Here is a 20045-nt window from a genome sequence, read left to right as displayed (position 1 = left end):
ATGAACAGAAATCCACACTCTCTCCAGTACAACTTATAGATTTTATTGGAGCTACATTGGATGCGGTACAGGCCAGAGCCTTCCTCCCGCAGACTCGGTTCGAGGCAATGGCGGCCATTATCTCTGATCTCCACAGGTCCCCCACGACGACGGCCAGACGTTGTCTGCAGCTGTTGGGACATATGGCAGCCTCCACGTATGTAGTGAGGCTGGCTCGCCTTAGGCTTAGGCCTCTACAGGCATGGTTAGCCTCGGTGTATGTGCCAAACAGGCATTCTCTAACTAGAGTGGTCATGGTTCCCCCACAGGTGCTGTCCTCCCTCAGTTGGTGGAGGGACCCAAGGGAAGTGATGAAGGGAGTCCCGTTCAGAGACCTAACTCCGTCAGTGACGCTCATCACAGATGCATCCGATGTGGGATGGGGAGCCCACATCAGTCGCAACCGGGGCACCCAAGGGCTATGGTCACCCGAGGAAAGGGCTCTGCACATCAGTGTGCGCGAGCTCAGAACGGTCCGCTTGGCCTGCAAGGTTTTCCTTCAATTCCTGAAGGGCAGGGTGATCCAGGTCCTCACGGACAATACGGCAGCTATGTTCTACGTGAACAGACAAGGGGGAGCACGCTCCTCGGCTCTCTGCCAGGAAGCTATTCGCCTGTGGGATTTCGCGGTGAGGCACGATTTTCACTTATCTGCCTCTCACCTCCCTGGGGTCCAGAACGACGAGGCGGACCGCCTCAGCAGGTCATTCTCACCCCGCCACGACTGGTCCTTACACCGGGACATAGTGACTTTAATCTTCCAGAGGTGGGGTATTCCCCATCTAGACCTGTTCACATCAGCCTGGAACAGGAAATGCCCGAGGTTTTGCTCGCTCAGGGGTCGCGAGCCGGGCTCGCTGTCAGTTGCATTCCTGATAGACTGGACAGGGGGCCTAATGTACGCATTCCCCCCCATTCCGCTCTTGCCACAAGTCCTTCTCAAAATCAAGAGGGACAGGGCGAACGTCATCCTTATCGCCCCATCGTGGCCGAGACAGCATTGGTACAGTATGCTGCTCGACCTCTCCATCACCGAGCCGATTCCGCTATCCAGACGATGCGACTTGATCTCCCAGGACCATGGGGCGCTTGTTGCACCCGGACCTGGACTCCCTCCATCTTACTGCCTGGAGACTCTGTGGCTGACGGAGGGAGAGAGGGCCTGCTCCCTACAAGTCCAGTAGGTTCTCCTGGGTAGCAGGAAACCATCCACACAAGTTACGTACAGGGCTAAGTGGAGGAGGTTTTCGGGGTGGGCGGAATCTAAAGGTTTACAGGCGAGTCTCTCACCCATACAGGCTATCTTAGAATACCTGCTGCACCTGAAGCTGCAGGGCCTGGCCCTGGCTTCCCTCAAGGTACACCTGGCAGCCATTTCGGCTTTCCACCAGCCAGTGGATGGACGGTCCTTATTTTCCCACCCCATGTCAGTTAGCTTCCTTAAGGGGGTGGAGAGGACCTTCCCTCAGGTCCGGGACCCGGTGCCGCCATGGGACCTCAACTTGGTGCTTAACATGTTGATGAGACACCCCTTCGAGCTCATGGCCACATGCTCCCTTCTCCTCCTGTCTTCGAAGGTAGCCTTCCTGGTGGCCATTACCTCGGCTAGGAGGGTCTCCGAACTAAGGGCATTGACCTCGGAGCCCCCCTACACTGTGTTTTACAAGGATAAGGTCCGACTGAGGCCCCACCCAGCATTTATGCCTAAGGTGGTGTCCCAGTTCCACTGTAATCAAGATATTTTCCTTCCTGTGTTCTTTCCAAAACCCCATGGTTCGGAAGAGGAAAGGAGAGGACATTCGCTGGATGTCAGGCGAGCCTTGGCCTACTATATTGAGCAGACTAAGCCTTTCCGGAAGTTGACACAGCTCTTCGTGGCTGTGGCGGACAGGATGAAAGGTCACCTGTCTCCACCCAGCGAATCTCCAACTGGATTACCGCCTGCATCAAAGCATGTTATGAGCAGGCAGGGGTGCCCCTCCCAGGTACGGTACGGACACACTCAACTAGAGCCCAGGCCTCCTCCGCGGCTTTCCTGGAGCGGGTGCCCCTGCAGGACATCTGCAGAGCAGCGACCTGGTCGTCGGAACATACGTTCACGTCGCACTACGCCATCGTGGAGCAGGCCAGGGAAGATGCGGGGTTCGGCAGAGCCGTGCTGTCAAGAGCAGGTCACCGATAACTCCTACCCACCTCCAAGGTATGGCTAATTAATCACCTATATTGGAATGCATATGAGCATTCACTCGAAGATAGAAAACAAGGTTACTTACCAGTAACTGTTGTTCTTCGAGATGTGTTGCTCATATCCATTCCAAACCCACCCCCCGTCCCCGCTGTCGGAGTCGGCGGAAAGAAGGGACTGGGGGCCCACGGGGCCAGCAGCGCCCTTTATACCGCGACATGAGCGCGGCACTCCAGGGGTCGCCTGAGCTGGCCCTGCGGGGCTTGCTAGGGAAAAAAGTTCCGGGAATCTGTGCACTGGGCACGCACACACCTATATTGGAATGGATATGAGCAACACATCTCGAAGAACAACAGTTACTGGTAAGTAACCTTGTTTTGTCAGGCCTTTAATTTGCTCTCCTCAATGTTAATGTTTTTCTCATCTCTCAATCTCACTGCTTCTTTTCTGAAGTATCACTTCAGGGTTTTTTTTTTTCACTCACCATTTAAACTTACTGTCCTCTCCCTCAGATACACTCACTACTTCTACTTCAGTTGTGGAGAGACTGGTAGAGGGATTTGGTGTTTTCCTTAAAGACATCTGCATTTGAGAGGCACACAGAAAACTTTTCAGGTCTTCTGGGCAGATTATTCTTTTTAGTATCTATGAACTTGTTGGGGAAAAGAGAGAGTGTTCTAATGCCTTTCCCTGTGTTTGAGAGATGCAGAGCCAGGATCATCTTTCCTCCTCTGCCCCTCCCTAGATAGCTGGGGCAGAGTGCATCCAGTAGTCGTGCAAGCCATGCTTGGGATCCGAGTATTAGATGAATATTCAGCTGTGAGATAATACAAATAGTGTCTGACAAATGCTCTTATACAATAACAATGTTACTACTTTTGTACTGCATTCTCTTATTTTGTTAATTTAACCTTTAGTCTATTATGTTAGCCATTTTTATTTTTGATATTCACTAAGGTTAATGGTTTCAAAAGTTTTTTTCATGCGTATTCCTCAAATTCATTTTCTTGATGGTTGTGTAGAGCTTGGCTCTCTGCGTCCATGCACTATATGAACATAGCTTTGTTATCAACTGCACGATTATTAATATCAATACATGTGTTAATACATACATTTAATATACAAATGTTGCATAAAGATGCACTGATACTGGTGTGGTTTTATTTTGACAATAGGGGATGTCCCACTCTGGTGCAGGCATTACCAGGTCCTAGCACACAGGTTACTGCAGGAAGCAACCATACAGCCATTCTCTTAATGGATGGACAGGTCTTCACATTTGGAAGTTTCTCTGTAAGAAAACATTTATTTTTACTTTTGGAAAGTTGCACACATTTGCATATACCTAACTTATGCCTGTGTTCATTAAATGTTGATATGTCTTTAATATTTTAAATCTGAGTAGAAAAGCATAACGGTGGAAAATCTCCTGCTGTTCCCTATTTGTTAATGAGTACCATATTAAATGTACATGGTTTACAAGGGGAATAATTTTTTTCTAATTGGCATTGACTTCAAAACTACTTGCAAACTAGTGTGGTGGGATTTCATGGTACCTGCAGACTATTCCTACATCAGAAGGTGATGCAGGGAAAAGATGCTTACTGTTCAGAACAATCCTGACTCACATCAGAGCTTCTGCTTGGGCTGTATGGGAAGTTGTGGGAGGCGGGTAGAAAGGTAGTACCTCCTGTTTTCTCACACTAGTGGTAGGGCTGATTCAAACACTTACGTTAAAAATTGTAGGAGGTGACTTAAATTAATAACTTTGCTAGACACTAAAATCATGGACTGAATAGACACTCTGGATTTATGGCTTATTACAGCCATCTGTAACCCACTAACAACAACCCCCAGCTGCTTCCTTCCCCCTTCCTTCCCTCCCTATGACTGGAGGGGGTGTTAATGGGCCACTTCACCTTGAATGGTCCCTTGAAATATGTGTTAACTACTTAAGTTAGTTTCCCAGACTGGAAGAAGAGTTCTGTGTATCTCGAAAATGTCTTTCACCAACAGAAGTTGGTCCAATAAAAGATAATACCTCACACATCTTGTGTGTGTAATATCCTGGGACAAATGTGGCTACAACAACACTGCATGCATTAGGTGGTAGCAGGAGAAAGCTATTATCACAGGGGTGGGAATGCTGCAGGGGTCATGGGCTGGGTCCACTGGAGGTTCTTAGTGGGATGTCCCAGCTCAGCTTGTGCTCTCTGCTCTCTTCTCACTACTTTTGTCCATGTGGTGTCCACAGGGGAGAAGAGTGGTGAACTACCACATGTTTGGGACTTGGGGGATTTGTCAGGGGGAGCTTCAATGCCTCCTGGGAGATGCTGTGACTAGTCCTAGAATTCCTAATGCAGTATTTTGCCAGCCCTGCTTTGTTGGTATTATGGGGCTGGTATATTCATAAGCAGGCATTATTTTGGCATTCTGGCATACCAATTTGTCAACAAATTCACTGGAAGAGAAGTTACACTTTTCAAAGATATTTCAGCCTTCAGCATAACTTGTAGAATGTCATGGGGTGAAGAAAAAAAAAAGGTATTTTCTTGCCCTTAGGCTATCTCCTCCTGAATTTCAAAGGCCTGCAACAAATAATGGAGGTATCATAGCTTTAAAAATAAACTCATAAAGAGTCTTTCTTTCTGGACAATGTTAGTTTTCCTAAATACCAGTTTCCCCTATAAATATTTCTCATGTAGATACTCACTGCTTAGAAAAATAGAAGACAAGCCTTGATTTTTCTATATTAAATTGTATCCAGATTGAGTCCTGTGTCATTCTGTGCAGTAGGTAAGGCTGTAAATTTGTGGAGGAAATGTAAAACTTCAGTTACTGGTAAATAACTTCAGGGCCTGATGTAAAGCCCGTTGAAATCAACTCCCAAGGTCTTTGTTTCAGGACCCTTAGTTTTTCACCTCTGGTCTTATCTGGGATCACCTTATCTTTGTCCTCTGACTTTGTTCCAGTAACTATTACATTAACAGTAACTCTCAATTTAAAATTAGTTTTAAAAAGGAAAAATTTTTGTTAAGCATTTATATAACATGTTCTCTGTTTAGCAATAGTTATTCCAGTGTTACAAATATTAAAGCGTAACAGAAACTTGCTTAAAACCTTTGTTACGCTCCTGTGTTGCTGTTGTCATAATGTCACTTTTCATCAAGAAAGTTGCTGTCTGATACACTTTAAATTTATAACATTAACTTTAAAATGCAGATATTCATTCAGATATTTATATAGACGCATATAAAGAAAAGAAAGATAGAAGCGTTTTTCACCCTGGAAAGTTCAAATTGTGAGAAGTGTATGTTCATTAAAATTGTCCTACTTCAATGAAAATGAATGAAAATTACGAACAATTTGATATGCACAAAGCACTATTACTACTTATATTAAATTAGCTCAGGTATCAGTTTGAATAAGACTGATCCAATGATTTTGCTCTGCAGTACTGCTGAAACTTGTTGAGAAATGATTTGGTCTCAATATATAGAATTCATTGATTTTTGACAAACTCTAGAAGCTGTAAGTGCCCAAATTTAGAGCTTTTTTACTCATATGATGGGTTTGAGGATGTATATGGAAAGGGTTGTTTGTGTTCTGTCAGGATCGACTTTAAATATGTTCTTTGTTTTTAAATTTGTTATGCACCCCAATGCCATAATGATGAAATTATGAATTAAACTTTTAATGGGTCTTCTTTTTCCAATTTTCCATTTTGTATATTGAATCTATGCTAGTTTGTCCATCTGAAACCATTGTTGCTAGTATTTACTAATTACTGAATTCTTGTTTTAGAAGGGACAACTTGGCAGACCAATTCTGGATATGCCATACTGGAATGCAAAGCCAGCACCCATGCCTAATATTGGATCTAAATATGGACGCAAAGCTACTTGGATTGGAGCAAGTGGAGATCAGACTTTTCTTCGGATTGATGAAGCTCTCATTAACTCTCATGTGCTTGCCACATCAGAGATCTTTGCAAGCAGGCATATAATAGGCAAGAACTCTTCAATAGAATTGTAAATTAGTTCATTTAATTTAACATACATTTAGTGAAGGGACTTGAAACATTACGATGCAAGTAGTAGAGGTAATAAGTAAAAGATGCAAATTGAGGAAACTATTATCTCATGACACTACATTTTACTTTTAGGGTATTTATATTGTATGTGGCACTCCTAGTTGATTTACAAATACAATTTTATTATTAAGAATGTTTGTTTGAAGTTTGCATTTAGGTTCCTCCAAGCTATTTTAAAATTGTTAATATTCCATTGCAGTTAAAAACATCTCATCACACCTATGAGATACTGGAGTATGATTGTACTCTTCCCTACAGTATTATTATTACTTCAGAAATGGAGGATGGCATGTAACAGATGGACATTTTTTTTTCTAGGTTTGGTCCCTGCTTCTATGTCAGAACCGCCTCCGTTTAAATGTCTTCTGATAAATAAAGTAGATGGGAGTTGCAAGACATTTAATGATTCTGAACAGGAAGATCTTCAAGGGTTTGGAGTATGTCTTGATCCTGTTTATGATGTTATTTGGAGGTGAGTTTGGTTTGTAGACACAGAAAGGGGGCATCAGTATAGAAATAAGATTTTATTTATTAGAACAATTTTGAGTAGTGTCTGTTCACATAGGTTCAGCTATCATTTCTCTTACCTACTGTAAGAAGGCATCTGTTCAGTCTCCTGTGTTTTTCTCACCAGGGCTGTTGCTTCTCTCTGGCTCCAAAGCCTGTGCTGCCATGCTCAATCTTTTCAAGGAGGTTTGTTTCTTTAAAGAGAGTTTATCAAATAAACAGAAAACCCTCTCAACTCAGTCCTTGGCCCAGGCTTCAGTGTCACCTCTCCCAGGAGTCTCTGTCACTACTGCTTCTGACAGCTTCCCAGCCTCAGTCAACTCTGCTCTCTTCCTGAAACAGCAGCCACAGGGCTTCTTCCCTGAACCCTTTGTCCCTTGTTCCAGGGACCCATCACAAGAGGTAGCTCTGCCTGTTCATTCCATTCCTCTCCAGGGCACAGCCCATCTCAGTCTTTCCTCCCTCCAGCTGACTACTAGCTGCCCTTTGTAGGCCCAGATGTAGCTCAGCCCTCTGTAATTAGCTGGACTGGACTCACCTGCTGCAGGGTCTCTATCCACAGAGACCAGCTACCTTGCGACAGACAGTATCTGTTTTTCTTCTTGGATGGCTTGTCCACTTAAGCTCAACATGACCTAAACAAAGCTCCTTCTTTTTCCTCCTGAATTTTCTTCACATCAGTTGCTCTCTGTTGTTTTCAACATTTCCTGCAGGCTCAAGATGTTCAGTAATCTTAAATTCCTCCCTCTGTTTTCCTTTCATTGTGTCTGAGCCATATTCAGATTTTACTATTTCTTCCTCCACAACATATCATGTATCTGAATCTTCTTGCTTTGCCAACAGTTAAATCACTTGTCCATGTTCTAATCTCTCAATTCTGTTACTGAAAGGAGTGTGGAGATTCACCACCTCAGTTCTTTCAACCGTGATCAGTTGCTGTGTAATCCTTATGGAGTAGTAGCTAGATAGTTTGTATAGGTTAGTTCTTACATGAGTGTATACTGTTATATAGTGTTATAGGTAAAGGATAACGTGTTGGATCAGAAGGTTAAGAAATTTGGATTCAAAATATGTTTCTCATGCCTGGCAGTATTCCCAGCATCAGATGCGCATACCAGATGCTTGGCATGTTTGGGGGAATATCATTCTCCCTCTGAATATACCAATCTGCTTAATGTTTATCACAAGGGCCAAGAATGAGAGAGATGAAATAGGCTTCAGTCATTTTTATTGCAGGAAACACTGACAGTGGATTCTCAGAGAGTGGCTGTAGCCAGTCAATTCAGTTGGAAAGAAAGGACATTCAGCTTCTGTGTCAGGCCCAGGATCCAAAAAAAGAAAAGATTTGGATTAGTGATGAACTCTGTTTCCTTAGCTGTCCCATTTCAGAAAGAATCAGTTGCAGTACCAAGAAAAAAAATGTGCAGCCCTTCTTGGTGTCAGCCTCGTTACAGAGAGTCAGTCTGAGAGAAAAGGATTTGCAAGGATAGAATCTCATTATGGAGCTATGGTCTAACTCAAGTTCTCAGCTCAGAGCTAGGAGTTGTCCTGGTACAGATCTGACAATATCAGGTCAGGAAGAGCTTGTCCTCATGGTGAGATCTAAGGATTCAATTAGGAAAACTGATGAGGGTTTAATAACTAGCACAACACTGTTAAACTGGTAGTTCATCAGATGGATCCATCTGTGGCTCCATTGACAGTTGACCTTGATACTGCTTCTCAGGACATGTCACTTGTGTTGCTGCAACCAATCAGACTGCTTTTCTGAGAGTCAGCAAAGAACAGGAAAGAATCCGGAACACTGTGCTTCTGCATTCTCCTAAGACTCCTTCATGATCCCTGGAAAAGAGCTTCTCTCTGCTCTCCCTTTCAAGGAGGTTATTGTCTCAGGTCCTATCTGAGCCACGAATAGTTTGGGGCTGGAAGAGAAATGCAAATCACAGATTAGAACCAGGAAAAAATTATTATAATCAGTTCAATGCAGACCTGTTAGATCCACAGGCACAGAGATCTTTCCAGCTGGATCTATCCACCTCCTTGAATAAGGTGGTCTTACTGGCTACTTCGAGACCTTATTAGGAAGGTGTGAGGACAGACCTTCACCAAGACAATATCAGGAGGACATTCAATCGTTGAATCCCAGGGATAAGGACCAGCCAGTGCAGCTTCCTCAGAACAAGTTGTGACCCATCTGTGTCTAGGGTAGCCACCTGAATATGCCAAGGTCAGGGCAGGTTGCAAAAGGAGAGAGCCTCCAGTTTGAGAGAATCAAATACTGCAGTAAATTTACCAACCAGTCAGAAACAGTGCTTCTGATCTCCCACACTGGTTATCAAGAAGCTAAAAACAAGAAGCTACACATCCCTTTTATTGCATTTCAGACTCAGGCTCACAATCACCCACTAGGTCCAGTGAAAGGATAAGTTATTAAAAGGCTATTCCTTTTACCGAAAAGGTTCTCCTGATCCCCAAAGGGTCAGCCACATTGCCAGATCAATATAAGTTTGGATCTTACCCAAAATACCACGCTGCCAGCCAATCCTTTAGTAGCTAAATCTAAATGTTTATTATAAAAGGAAAGAAACAAACAAGGTGAGAGGTGTTTTATGATTAATGCAATCAGATTCATACAAATGATTTGAAAGTCCATATAGATCATGTTTTCAGTAGAATTGTGGAGTTTGCAGGCTTGTATGGTCCCTCTGTTGTACATCCCGTACCGAGATGGGTCTCAGTCCTTTGATTCACAGCTTCATTTGCAGAAGAGTTGATCCAGAGGTAGGAAGCAGGAATGAAGACTGAAGACAACATGAAATGGAGCAGCTGCCTTTTATGTCCCTTTGCCATGCTGCTTGTGGAAATTTACAGAAATATGATGGAATTCAGGGTCACCAGGGCAAGTCCTGGTGACTCATAAAGGTGTAGCCCTGGCTTCTCTTCCTGGGCTCATTGTACACGTGAGTTCCCTTAATGGACCATTAAGCAAGCTACAGATATATCAAACATATCCATTACTTCCAATACAAATATGATACATACACGTAAACAATATCCTCCTACTTAGCAAATTATAACCTTTCTAATGGTACCTGACATGGCATACCTCATATGAATTATTTTAATTTTGCAATATTGATGTTAAATATCATAAATGGTCTCCCTAATCCAGACAGTGTTACACAAGTCACCTATGGAAATTGGTGAAATATGGGTAGAATCTTGAGCTGGTAGATCCTGATTCAGAATTAAGGGATGAGCCTTCTCCAAATGAAAATGTGGGGGACAGCTCAGTATTATCACCATCAGTATATGCTATAGCCCTTTCAAGAGTTAGCATCTTGAATGTCAAAGATGTTAGATATTCCTTCTATTTTTGTGGGGAGAATCATCACATCCTCTCTGATACTTTGGGGTCAGTAGCTAGACAATGAGTCACACTTCCCTTGTTAGAAGTGCTTTAGCCAGCAAAGGCAGTCCAGAAAACTCTGTCAACCACTCAGCTTCTCTCTCAGGCCCATATAATGTATCAGTTCACTCAAGAAGGACCTGCTGTGTTTCATACTTACCTGCCTCCTACTTCATTGGTGGTCGAAGTGGCACTTTACAGATCAAAGAGTGCCCAAACTGACTCTGCTCCATCGGATAAAGAGTGGAAGAGGCTGGATGTATTACGAAGAAAAACATTTTCTTCATATAAAATCAACATGTGCATATCCACTTATGAAGCTGTCATGGCTAGGTATCAATACTATTTTTGGAGGAAAATGTCCTCTTTTCTCAATGCGCTTCTAAAAGAACACCAGAGGTTATCAAATACTGTTTTGACTGAAGAACTGAATGTTGCTAAGCAACAGTTGGCCGTGGCTTTTGAATCCTCAGATATCAGCAAGATCAGCACTTAATCTATCTCACTGAGTGATTAAGATTGGTGGGACTCCCTTATGAGACAGAAATGTGGCTCAAGGACCTTCTATTTGAAGGAGAAGGTCTGTTTAATATTTAGAGTGAAGAAGTACTGGCGGAAATAAAAGAAACCTAAAGATCCAGCGCATCTTACATCTTTCATCATTGGGAAGAGGTCATGTTTGACCCCACTAAACAAGTATCAATGGCTATATACACCTTCTTTGTCTCCTTCACATCATTACAGTTATCTGAGAAGGGCATATCATTTTCATTCTCAACATTATACTTTACAACATCAACTTCAATAGAGGAAGAATGTTAAATCTTGCAATAATAAAGGGAAATTCACAATTTGGGGACTAATTGTCCCATTTTTATTAGCAATGGAAGCTAATAGCATTGGACAGATGGATATTAAAAGCTATTTTATATAGAACACAATTCACTTCAGACTCTCTGCCCGAACAACCCACCCACTTCATATCTGGGCAGAGATCAGTCATCATGATTTGTTAGAAAAGGAGGTTCAATTTCTACTATAGTTAGGTGCAGTAGAGGTAGTTCTGTGAGATCACAAAGGGAGGGGGTTTTACTCGCATTGTTTTCTAATCCCTAAAATACATGGGGGCCTTCACCCTGTTTTGTATTTAAGGAGATTAAGCACTTTTATATAAAGAAACTTGCTTCTGCATGTTGTCTCTAACTTCTATAATACCTTCTCTTTCTCTCCAAGATTGGTTTGCAGCTCTGGGCTTAAAAGATGCATACTTCCACATTTCTGTAAAACCATGTAATTGGAAGTTGCCTGTGTTTCATTGTTGGAGTGGACATTTTCAGTACAAGACCCTCCCTTTTGAGTTGTGTTTACAAAATGCCTGTCTATTGTGGCAGCATATCTAAGAAGGCAGGGGATGTATGTATACCTGTTCCTGGTTGATGACTGGTTAATAAGTGCCATACAGGGAAGAGATCTTCTAAGTCAAATATATTCCCTTTTTGTCAATCTGGTATCACAGATAAATTGGGAGAAGTTGTGTCTAAACCCTACTTAAAGGATTCTTTTTATAGGAGTCGTGGATTCAACTGTCGTGAGATCTTTTGTCCTAGAAGGGGAAGCGATTAAAATAAAAATATATATATATATATATATATATATATATATCTATCTCCTCTGCCAGTTACCAAGACAATTGATTCTTTTCGTCCTTCAGTAGCTGGGTCTGCTGGCGTCAATCACAGCAATGACTGCTTATGCTTCTCTTCAGATGAAGTCTTCATCATTAGCTAGCAAAGAATTATAAATCAAGTTTAGATAGTATTCATCGAAAAAATATTAATTCCAGAACAGGTGGTTGTCGTCATTAATGTGGTGGACAGACAATCAAAATGCAATGAAAGGTATACTTTTTCAATCCCTCTACACCATCAGTAATACTGACAATGGATACATCTACTCTAGGATGTGGAGCCCATATGGACAATGAATTGTTGGTCAGAGATCATTGTTCATCAAAGGAACTTACACATAGTATTTTAGAGCTGAGAACAACCAGACTAGCTCTAACGTATTTTCTACCTCAATTAAAAAAAATGCCATTTGGTAGTAACTGACAATATAACAGCATTATATCTGTGAAATTATGCGGCGAGGCCAAGAGTCTTTGGAACTACTATAGATAACACAATATTCATCCTGTAGCAAATCACATTTTGGGGAACAGAACGCTCTTGCAGATCATCAGATCAGATAATGGCTTTTTGAAGGATGTAGTAGTGAATCATCTCAGTTTGTGGAGGGAACCCAATAATAGATTGGTTTGCATCCAGCAAAAAACAGAAAATCCTAGAGATATTGTTCCAGAGCAAGCAGAGACAAGAAATCAATGTAGAACACCTTTTTAATACACTGGATTCAGGACCTAATGTATACCTATTGCCCATTTTCCTTTATTCCAAGACTGATAAATGAGATAAGACAGGACAAAGCCAGCTTGATTTTAATAGCACCAGCATCACCCAAACAGCATTGGTATCCGGATTTATTTCATTGGTCAAAAGAATTAGTGGAACCTCTACCATTGTTGTCACAACTGGTTGTCTCAACAAACGGGAAAAGCCTCTCATCCAAATCTTCGGTCCCTTCGCTTGACTGCATGGGGAACAGACCTGTAGATGAACTAAGAGAGCGCCTTTCATTAGAAGTACAGAATGTACTATTATAGTTTACAAAGGAATCCTCACAAAACCTCATGAAAGAGGTTTTTATAGTGGATTTCCATTTATAACATAGATCCTTGTATGGCAGCCTTTAATTATTGTGTATTAGAATATTTACTGTATTTAAAATGTCTTTCATTATCTTCAGTTAAGTTCATCTCTCAGCCATATCAGCATAGCATGTACTTGTAGAGGGAAAATCAGTTTTAGCTAATGATATAGTTAAGAGATTATTAAAAAGCCTTAATAATTTGTACCTTTCAATAAGAACTCCTGTGCTCTCATGGAATCTGAATGCAGTACTAGCACAATTAATGGGACCTCTCTTCAAACTTGCTCTTTATTTCATTTCTCAGTAAAAATAGTGGTTTTTGATAGCAATCATTTCTGCGAGATGCATAAGTGAATTGCATGCATTGATGATTGATCCACTTTTCACTGTTTTTCATGAGCATAAAGTGGTTCTTTTCACTCATCCTAAATTTTTACCAAAAATAGTCTGTGATTTTCATATAAATCAATCTATAGTCATCTTTCACAAACTTGTACTCATGATGGAGATGCTAAATTACACGTTAGGTGTGAGGAGAGTGTTATCTTTTTATTTAGACAGGACCAGGCAGTTTACACAGTCTTCAAAGATGTTCACAGTTTATGGACCAAAAAACAAGGGAAAAACTGTTTCTCTACAGAATCTCTCTAGATGGATTAGATTAGGTATTTATGAAACATATAAATTGAAGGGATTATCCATTCCTCAAGGCAGTGGAACTCATTCAGCTAAATCAAAGGCAGTTTTCATGGCTTTCTGTAGACATATTCCTTTGGTGAAGATATGCACAGTAGCAATCTGTAGTTGGCTTCATACTTTTACTAATCATTGTTCTTTAGACTTGGAATCCAGACCTGCTGCAAACTTTGACAAGGCAGTCACACACTTCTTGTTTAATTAGAACGACAGGGCCCATCATCCTGGGTCAGAGTATTTATTAATCTATCCCATCAGTTGGAATATGTAAAGGACACTCGAAGGAAGAAATGAAGGTTACTTATCTGTAACTGAGATTCTTCAAGATGGACTCTGGATATTCAGACTCCCCACCCATCTTTCCCCACTATCTCAGAGTCCTACTTACCAGAGGGTTGGGGGATGTTGGGGAATGAATTGAGGTGTTGAACCATCACGCTCCTTTTAAACTCTTGCCCTAGAACTTCCAGAGTTCAGTGGGGTAGAAGGGAGTGCAAGGGAGCTTCATGGATGCTTCACAGCTACTGCTAGTAGAATTTTACCATTCAGTCTGCACCAATCAGACCCTCCTACGTGTGAATATGCAGAATCCATCTCTAAGTACCTTGGTTACAGGTAAGTAACTGTCATATATTCAAAATATGATCGTGTGTTCTACTGGACTCGTCAGGATTGACTCCCCTTCATCAGAGTTCAGGTGCACCTATGAGCAGAGATGAATTAAGACAATAGTTATATATGCTTTAGGCTCTGGCTACCAGAGTCAAGTGATATCAGAATCTCAGCTTTCATTTAGAGAGAAGTTTCTAGCCATTACAACTATGAAGAAAATCTTGAAAATATGACTCAATTGGAAGTGTTGCATAAATTTCTGCCTGAGTCTCAAAAAGCCTAGAGGAAACACAAACAGTAGCAACTGTAGAGCCAGGGAGAAAGCCAGTTGGTCTGAATTTGTTTAGAAATCTGATTACAGGGGCAGGGCTTGATTGGTGGTCTGGGCTCTGCAAGACTGGATCCTTTTCACAGGGGCTAAGATGCCCTGCTTGGATCTATGGGATCTGTTTAGATGCTCTTCTTGGATCTATGGGATCTGCTTCCCCTTCATGTGGCTCTGATATGCTTTCAGAGCTTTGTTTGTCTCCACCAAACCTTCCATTTTCATGAATCAGATGAGGAGGAAAGACCGTGTACATCGTCAAAATATGATTATTCTTCTTAACACGCTTTGATGAGCAGTGAAATAATTCAAATGTCAATTTTAACTACCATCAGTGGGATACTAGTAATAACAAATACTTCTTATTAATTTCATTCTCCCATTCCCTTTTTGCATCTTATTCCATGCTGCCCCTAAACTCAGAAGATCATACCAATCCGTTGCTATGTTCATATCCTCCTCCCTTAAAAAACTCTTCATATGGGTCATCCACAAGAAGGTACTGTCCATTGAAAAAACCAAACGAGACTCTATTGGCTTGTTAGCTCTGAGACATGCTTAGACCATTTTCTGGATGTTCTGTATTTTAAATAATCTATTAGTTTGAATTTAAGGGTATTAAGAATGCTTGGGGCTATTGTTACGTTTTGTAATATATAGTGATTATCTCACATAACATACATTTTATTGGTACAGTGGATTGCAATCCTAACATTCCTCACTACTCAGAACTCTCCTTAAGTGCTTTTCAGTAGATATTAAAATAGTTTAGAAAGTTTAATGGTTCAGTTAATTTTTTGTTAAGTTAATTTTAATTTTTGCTACATTGAAATCTTTTTTTTTACTTTGTGTTTTTGGGTCAGGTTTCGACCAAATACTAGAGAACTGTGGAGTTACAATGCAGTTGTTGCTGATTCCAGGCTTCCCTCAGCTCCAGATATGCAATCCCGCTGTAGTATTCTAAGCCCGGAACTTGCTCTTCCGACAGGATCGAAAGCTCTAACCACCAGGTCTCATGCAGCTTTGCACATTCTAGGTATAAATTTATGGTTGATGAATCAGAAAGCTGAAAAGCAGTAGTAAATGCACTGTCCTCTCACTTTCTCTGTTTGTTTGTGTGTGTGTGTGTGTGTGTGTGTGTGTGTGTGTGTGTGTGTGTGTGTGTGTGTGTGTGTGTGTGTTTAAAAAAACAAACAAAAAAACACTCAAATTGCTCTCAGTTCCTTCTCATCCGCTTCAGCCTGAGATGGAGTGTTAATGTGCCTTTCTATTAAAAAATAGTCATCCTCTCTCTCTCATTTGTATTTACTTTGTTTCAGAGGGGTTGGTCTCAGGGCCGGATTTAGGGACAAGCGACCCAGGCGACTGCCTAGGGTGCTGGTCTTGGGGGATGTCAGGCTCGGGGTGCTGTTTTTGTTGTTGGTGATAAAAGAGAAAATAGAATGTTTGAAGTAAAATGTTTCAGGTATTCCATATGGATTCATTTTTCACTAACCACATTGAATGTTCTGGACATTTGTAGAATCTAGTGGAACCTCCTGGACTTTCTGAGAACTACATTTTCCTCAAACTTCTGATTGGTCTAGCGTTGGCACTGTTTGATCTTAATCCTTTCTCTGTTACGTGAGGGCTTTTTCTCCTCAGATCACCACTGCTCTGGGCTTACCAAGCTCTCTGGACTTCAAATGGTACCTCTCTTTCTGGGAAGCTATCCCAGTCAGTGATGGGCATTCCCAGTGTATTCGCTGCTTGAGGGAGTCACATATCGCTCTAAAGTTCTTGTCTGGTTTTAAGGGCAGTGTTAGGAAGAATTGTGAGATAACTCAGACTCTTAACAATGAAGCATTTCCCTCTCCATCCTCGTATCCGGACCAGGATGTCCAACCACTCGCCCCAGACATCGGCCAGGAAGTCAACATAGTGCCCCTTTGACTTCAGCACATTCACCTGGATCTGTTGGAGGTAAATCCTCAGAGAAGACCTATAAAGAGAGAGCCCATTGTCCTCAGAAGGAGCCTACTCTGATCCTGGTCCATCTATACCACAGAAGCAGAGGTCAGCCACACAGGAGTCTAAGCACTCCTCTTCTAAGAAGGAGATACTTACATTCTTTTAGTACCATCTATACCAATGGTCCCCAAACTTTTTTGATCCTCACCCCTCTACCTGGTCTGTGCCTCCCCATGAGGAGCCGAGGATTGGAGCTGCTGCCCGGGCTGGGAGCGTTGTCGGAGATGAGACTGAGGCCAGGAGTGGGAGCAGAGCTGGGACCTGGGGGCCAAAGCTGGTGCTGAGCTTGGGGGCAGATTGGGGCTGGGCAGTGCTTCTTCCCCACCCCATGTGGGGACTGGCCCAGGCCCTGCCACATGCCCCGAGCATTCTTCCTTGCTCCCCTGGGGTGTGCGCCCCACAGTTTGGGGCCTATTGATCTATGCCTACATTGTCCTCCAAAACAAATAAATCCTTGGTTACTAGGTAAGCGGCAAGCCTCTTATGCAATCTGGGTGCCTCCTACGACATCCTTATCAGTATTGACTGTATCTACCAGGAGAGATCTGCTTGAACAGCTTATGCCCTTGGTATTGACAGTGGAATGTGGCCCATATCTCAGACTTATCCAGTACCATAGCAATTCAGATATTCCAGAGATTTCCTTGTTTTGGATAAACCAGAGTCTCCCTTGTTAATGGATAACAAAAGATTATTGGTGCTTGCGGAAGTATGTTAATTGAGATTGATCATTTCCTTGGTGCTGCTTGATTCTCCAACATCTTGGAGTGTGGTGTGGCTGCTCTGCTTAATGAAAAGGAACTCTTCTGTGACCCATATGTTTCAGTCTAGAATTCCCCTACTCACCAAATGAGAAAATTCCTTCCTTCTACTTTTGAGGAAAGAAAGGAATTACATCAAAGATTGACCCATGTCCCAATGACCTGCTTCGAGTACAAGTGGATACCTCCCTTGGCGCTTACAGTTCTGTTTATTGGGCATGCTGGGATCCTTGGATGGCATATCACCAGTTATTTTCACAGGCTTGTAATCTGTCTTGTGGGGACTATGGATGAATAACTTCCCCTTCTCTGTCTATCCCTCTGCAGCTCCCTAAAACTCAACAATTCTTTGAGGAGTTGGAAGCTAGAGTAGATAAGAAGGCTATGCCTCCTATAAGTATTACTTCTTCCCCAGATGAGGCAATTATGCCTCCCTCACATTCTGTAATTGATGATTTCTCAGACTTCCAGGAAATAATGAAACATATTATATGTTCTTTGCAGATCCCCTTGGAGGAAGTCAGAGAGTCACGGCATAAACTCCTGGTTCTTTGAATGCGGTCCCTATGTGGCTTCCATACGTGGGTGCGCATACACCAGAGTTGGAACTGTTTATAGTAGTCTCCATTGATCCGTGTGCTGTGTATGGTCCACTTGGTTGTGTTCAAGGTCTTATGAGGCTGCACGGTTTGATGCTCCCTGAGTTCCCTCTTACTGCCACATGGTCAGAGTCGGAACACCTATCCTCTCGCTTTGAAATCTGCATAGATAGAGGAAAAAAAAGAGTTGATTCATAGTTGTTGTCTACATAGTTTGTATTTGTTAATTAGAAAGTTCTTAGTATAGTTAGTCAATGTCATCAGAGTACAGTTGGGAGTCCCACCCATTCTGGGGGACTATGCCCCAACAGGTCAGGTTCAAGAACTATGTCTCTTGCATGTGCTCTTTCTTGGTCAGCAACGAACATCAACGCTGCCTCTGCTATTTGAGGATCACGTTGTCAATAGGTGTTCAATCTGTTGTTCCTTCCCGACGGACCTGTGAGGCCATAGACTTGAGACTGCAAAAACATCTCATGGAACAGTCAATGCATCCACGTGCACACTCTGGACGTGCCAGAACACCTGGCTGCACTGATGGTGCATTCTTCTTCCACCGGTACGTCACTGGCAGTACTGGTGACTTTGACAAACCCCAAAAGACCCATAAAAAGCATGGGCATGGCACATCCATCCCGCCCACCACAAATTTTTCTGCTTTATGGTGAAACAATCATATTACCAATACTGGGTACTTCTCTTCAGAATTGCCACTGCCCCTCAAGTTTTCACAAAAGTCTTCACTGTGGTGGCAGTGCAAATATTATGCTGGGGGCATTCACTTTTTCCTTACCTGGACAACTGGATCTTGGTGGTGACATCACACTATCTGCATGTTATGGAAACTCTTTGCCAGCTTGGGCATATGCGTAAACAAAGCAAAGTCCACCCAGTTTATTGGCGCCTACCTGGACTCCCTTCTGAAAGACCTGTTTGTCACACTCAAGGCCCTCATCACGAGATTATGTGCCCATTTGCTCATGCACCTCTATCACTGCCTTTTGCTTCTCGGACATATGATGGCGTACATAGTGGTCATGCCATACACCCGCCTACACATGAGATGCCTGTAATTATGGCTTCGCTCTGTGTACGACCCACAAAGGGACCAGGTCAACAAATGGGTCCACCTTCCACACTCTCTACTGGCTTCCCTATCCTAGTGGTGCAACCCATCCACGGTCATGGTGGACACCCCCTTCAATCCCTCCACCCACATCAGGCTCGAATCACAGATGCCTTCCTTGTAGCCTGGGGCGCCCACATACAATGCCATACAGCACAGGGTCTCTGGTCCCCCAGGGAGGCACAGATGCACATCAACACATTCACTGCTCATTACACCTCCCACTCAGTAGTGGCAGACGTGGCAGTGAGTTGGGCTGTACTACAAACTCTTACTTCTACTGAGCCTTCGCTTCCACGACCAAATTGAATGTTGTTCGCTTCACTAACTATGTATGGAATCCACATAGGGACCAGGACTCGAAGAAGAAAGGTAGGTTACTTACTGTAATTGATTGTTCTTCGAGAGGTGTGGTCCCTATCTGGATTTCAGTCCCACCCCTGTCCCCTCTGCTACAGGCTCGCAGCCTGCCAATGAGAGGGAACTGAGGGGGTGTCAATTGCGTGGCCTCATAAGACCTCAGCCACAATCACATGGACCATGCACAGCACATGGGTTGATGGAGGCTACTAGAAAGAGTTCCGGTGCATGGCGCGCATGCGTACCCACATATGAAATCCAGATAGGACCACACCTCTTGAAGAACCATCAGTTATAGTAAGTAACCTCCCTATATCCTTTCGTGGTCTCCTTCTGCCCGTGTTGCCCTACCTGTCAGTGAGACTGTACTGTGTCCTGCCAAGACTATCTGGCAGACCCCAGCAACAATACCACCAATTTGTAAATGGGCTGATAAAAAAATATTGCACTCCAGCTAAGGACTCTGAATTCTTGTTTACCCATCCTGCACCCCACTCCCTGTTCATGGAGGCAGTGATTGAATGTGGCAGGCAATACCGTGCTAAAGCCATTCC

The 20045-nt window shown here is 42.8% G+C and overlaps 1 protein-coding gene across 7 annotated transcripts in view; it reads left to right on the top strand.

The window, feature by feature from the left end:
• MYCBP2 (MYC binding protein 2) overlaps positions 1 to 20045 on the top strand; it is a 477832-nt gene that overhangs the window by 154550 nt on the left and 303237 nt on the right. For all 7 annotated transcript variants that reach the window (XM_067563270.1, XM_067563273.1, XM_067563271.1 and 4 more), the window contains 4 exons: positions 3400 to 3517; positions 6029 to 6233; positions 6636 to 6789; positions 15499 to 15671. In XM_067563270.1, coding sequence (XP_067419371.1) covers positions 3400 to 3517; positions 6029 to 6233; positions 6636 to 6789; positions 15499 to 15671 — 650 coding nt within the window. The remainder of the gene's footprint in view (positions 1 to 3399; positions 3518 to 6028; positions 6234 to 6635; positions 6790 to 15498; positions 15672 to 20045) is intronic.

Source organism: Emydura macquarii, unplaced genomic scaffold, assembly GCF_026122565.2.
Source record: "Emydura macquarii macquarii isolate MOO-44397 ecotype Brisbane River unplaced genomic scaffold, CSIRO-AGI_Emac_v2 contig_2473, whole genome shotgun sequence".
Lineage (NCBI taxonomy): Eukaryota > Metazoa > Chordata > Testudines > Chelidae > Emydura > Emydura macquarii.
Note: the sequence above shows the minus strand (reverse complement) of the source record. Positions and strands in the feature narration are given on the sequence as shown.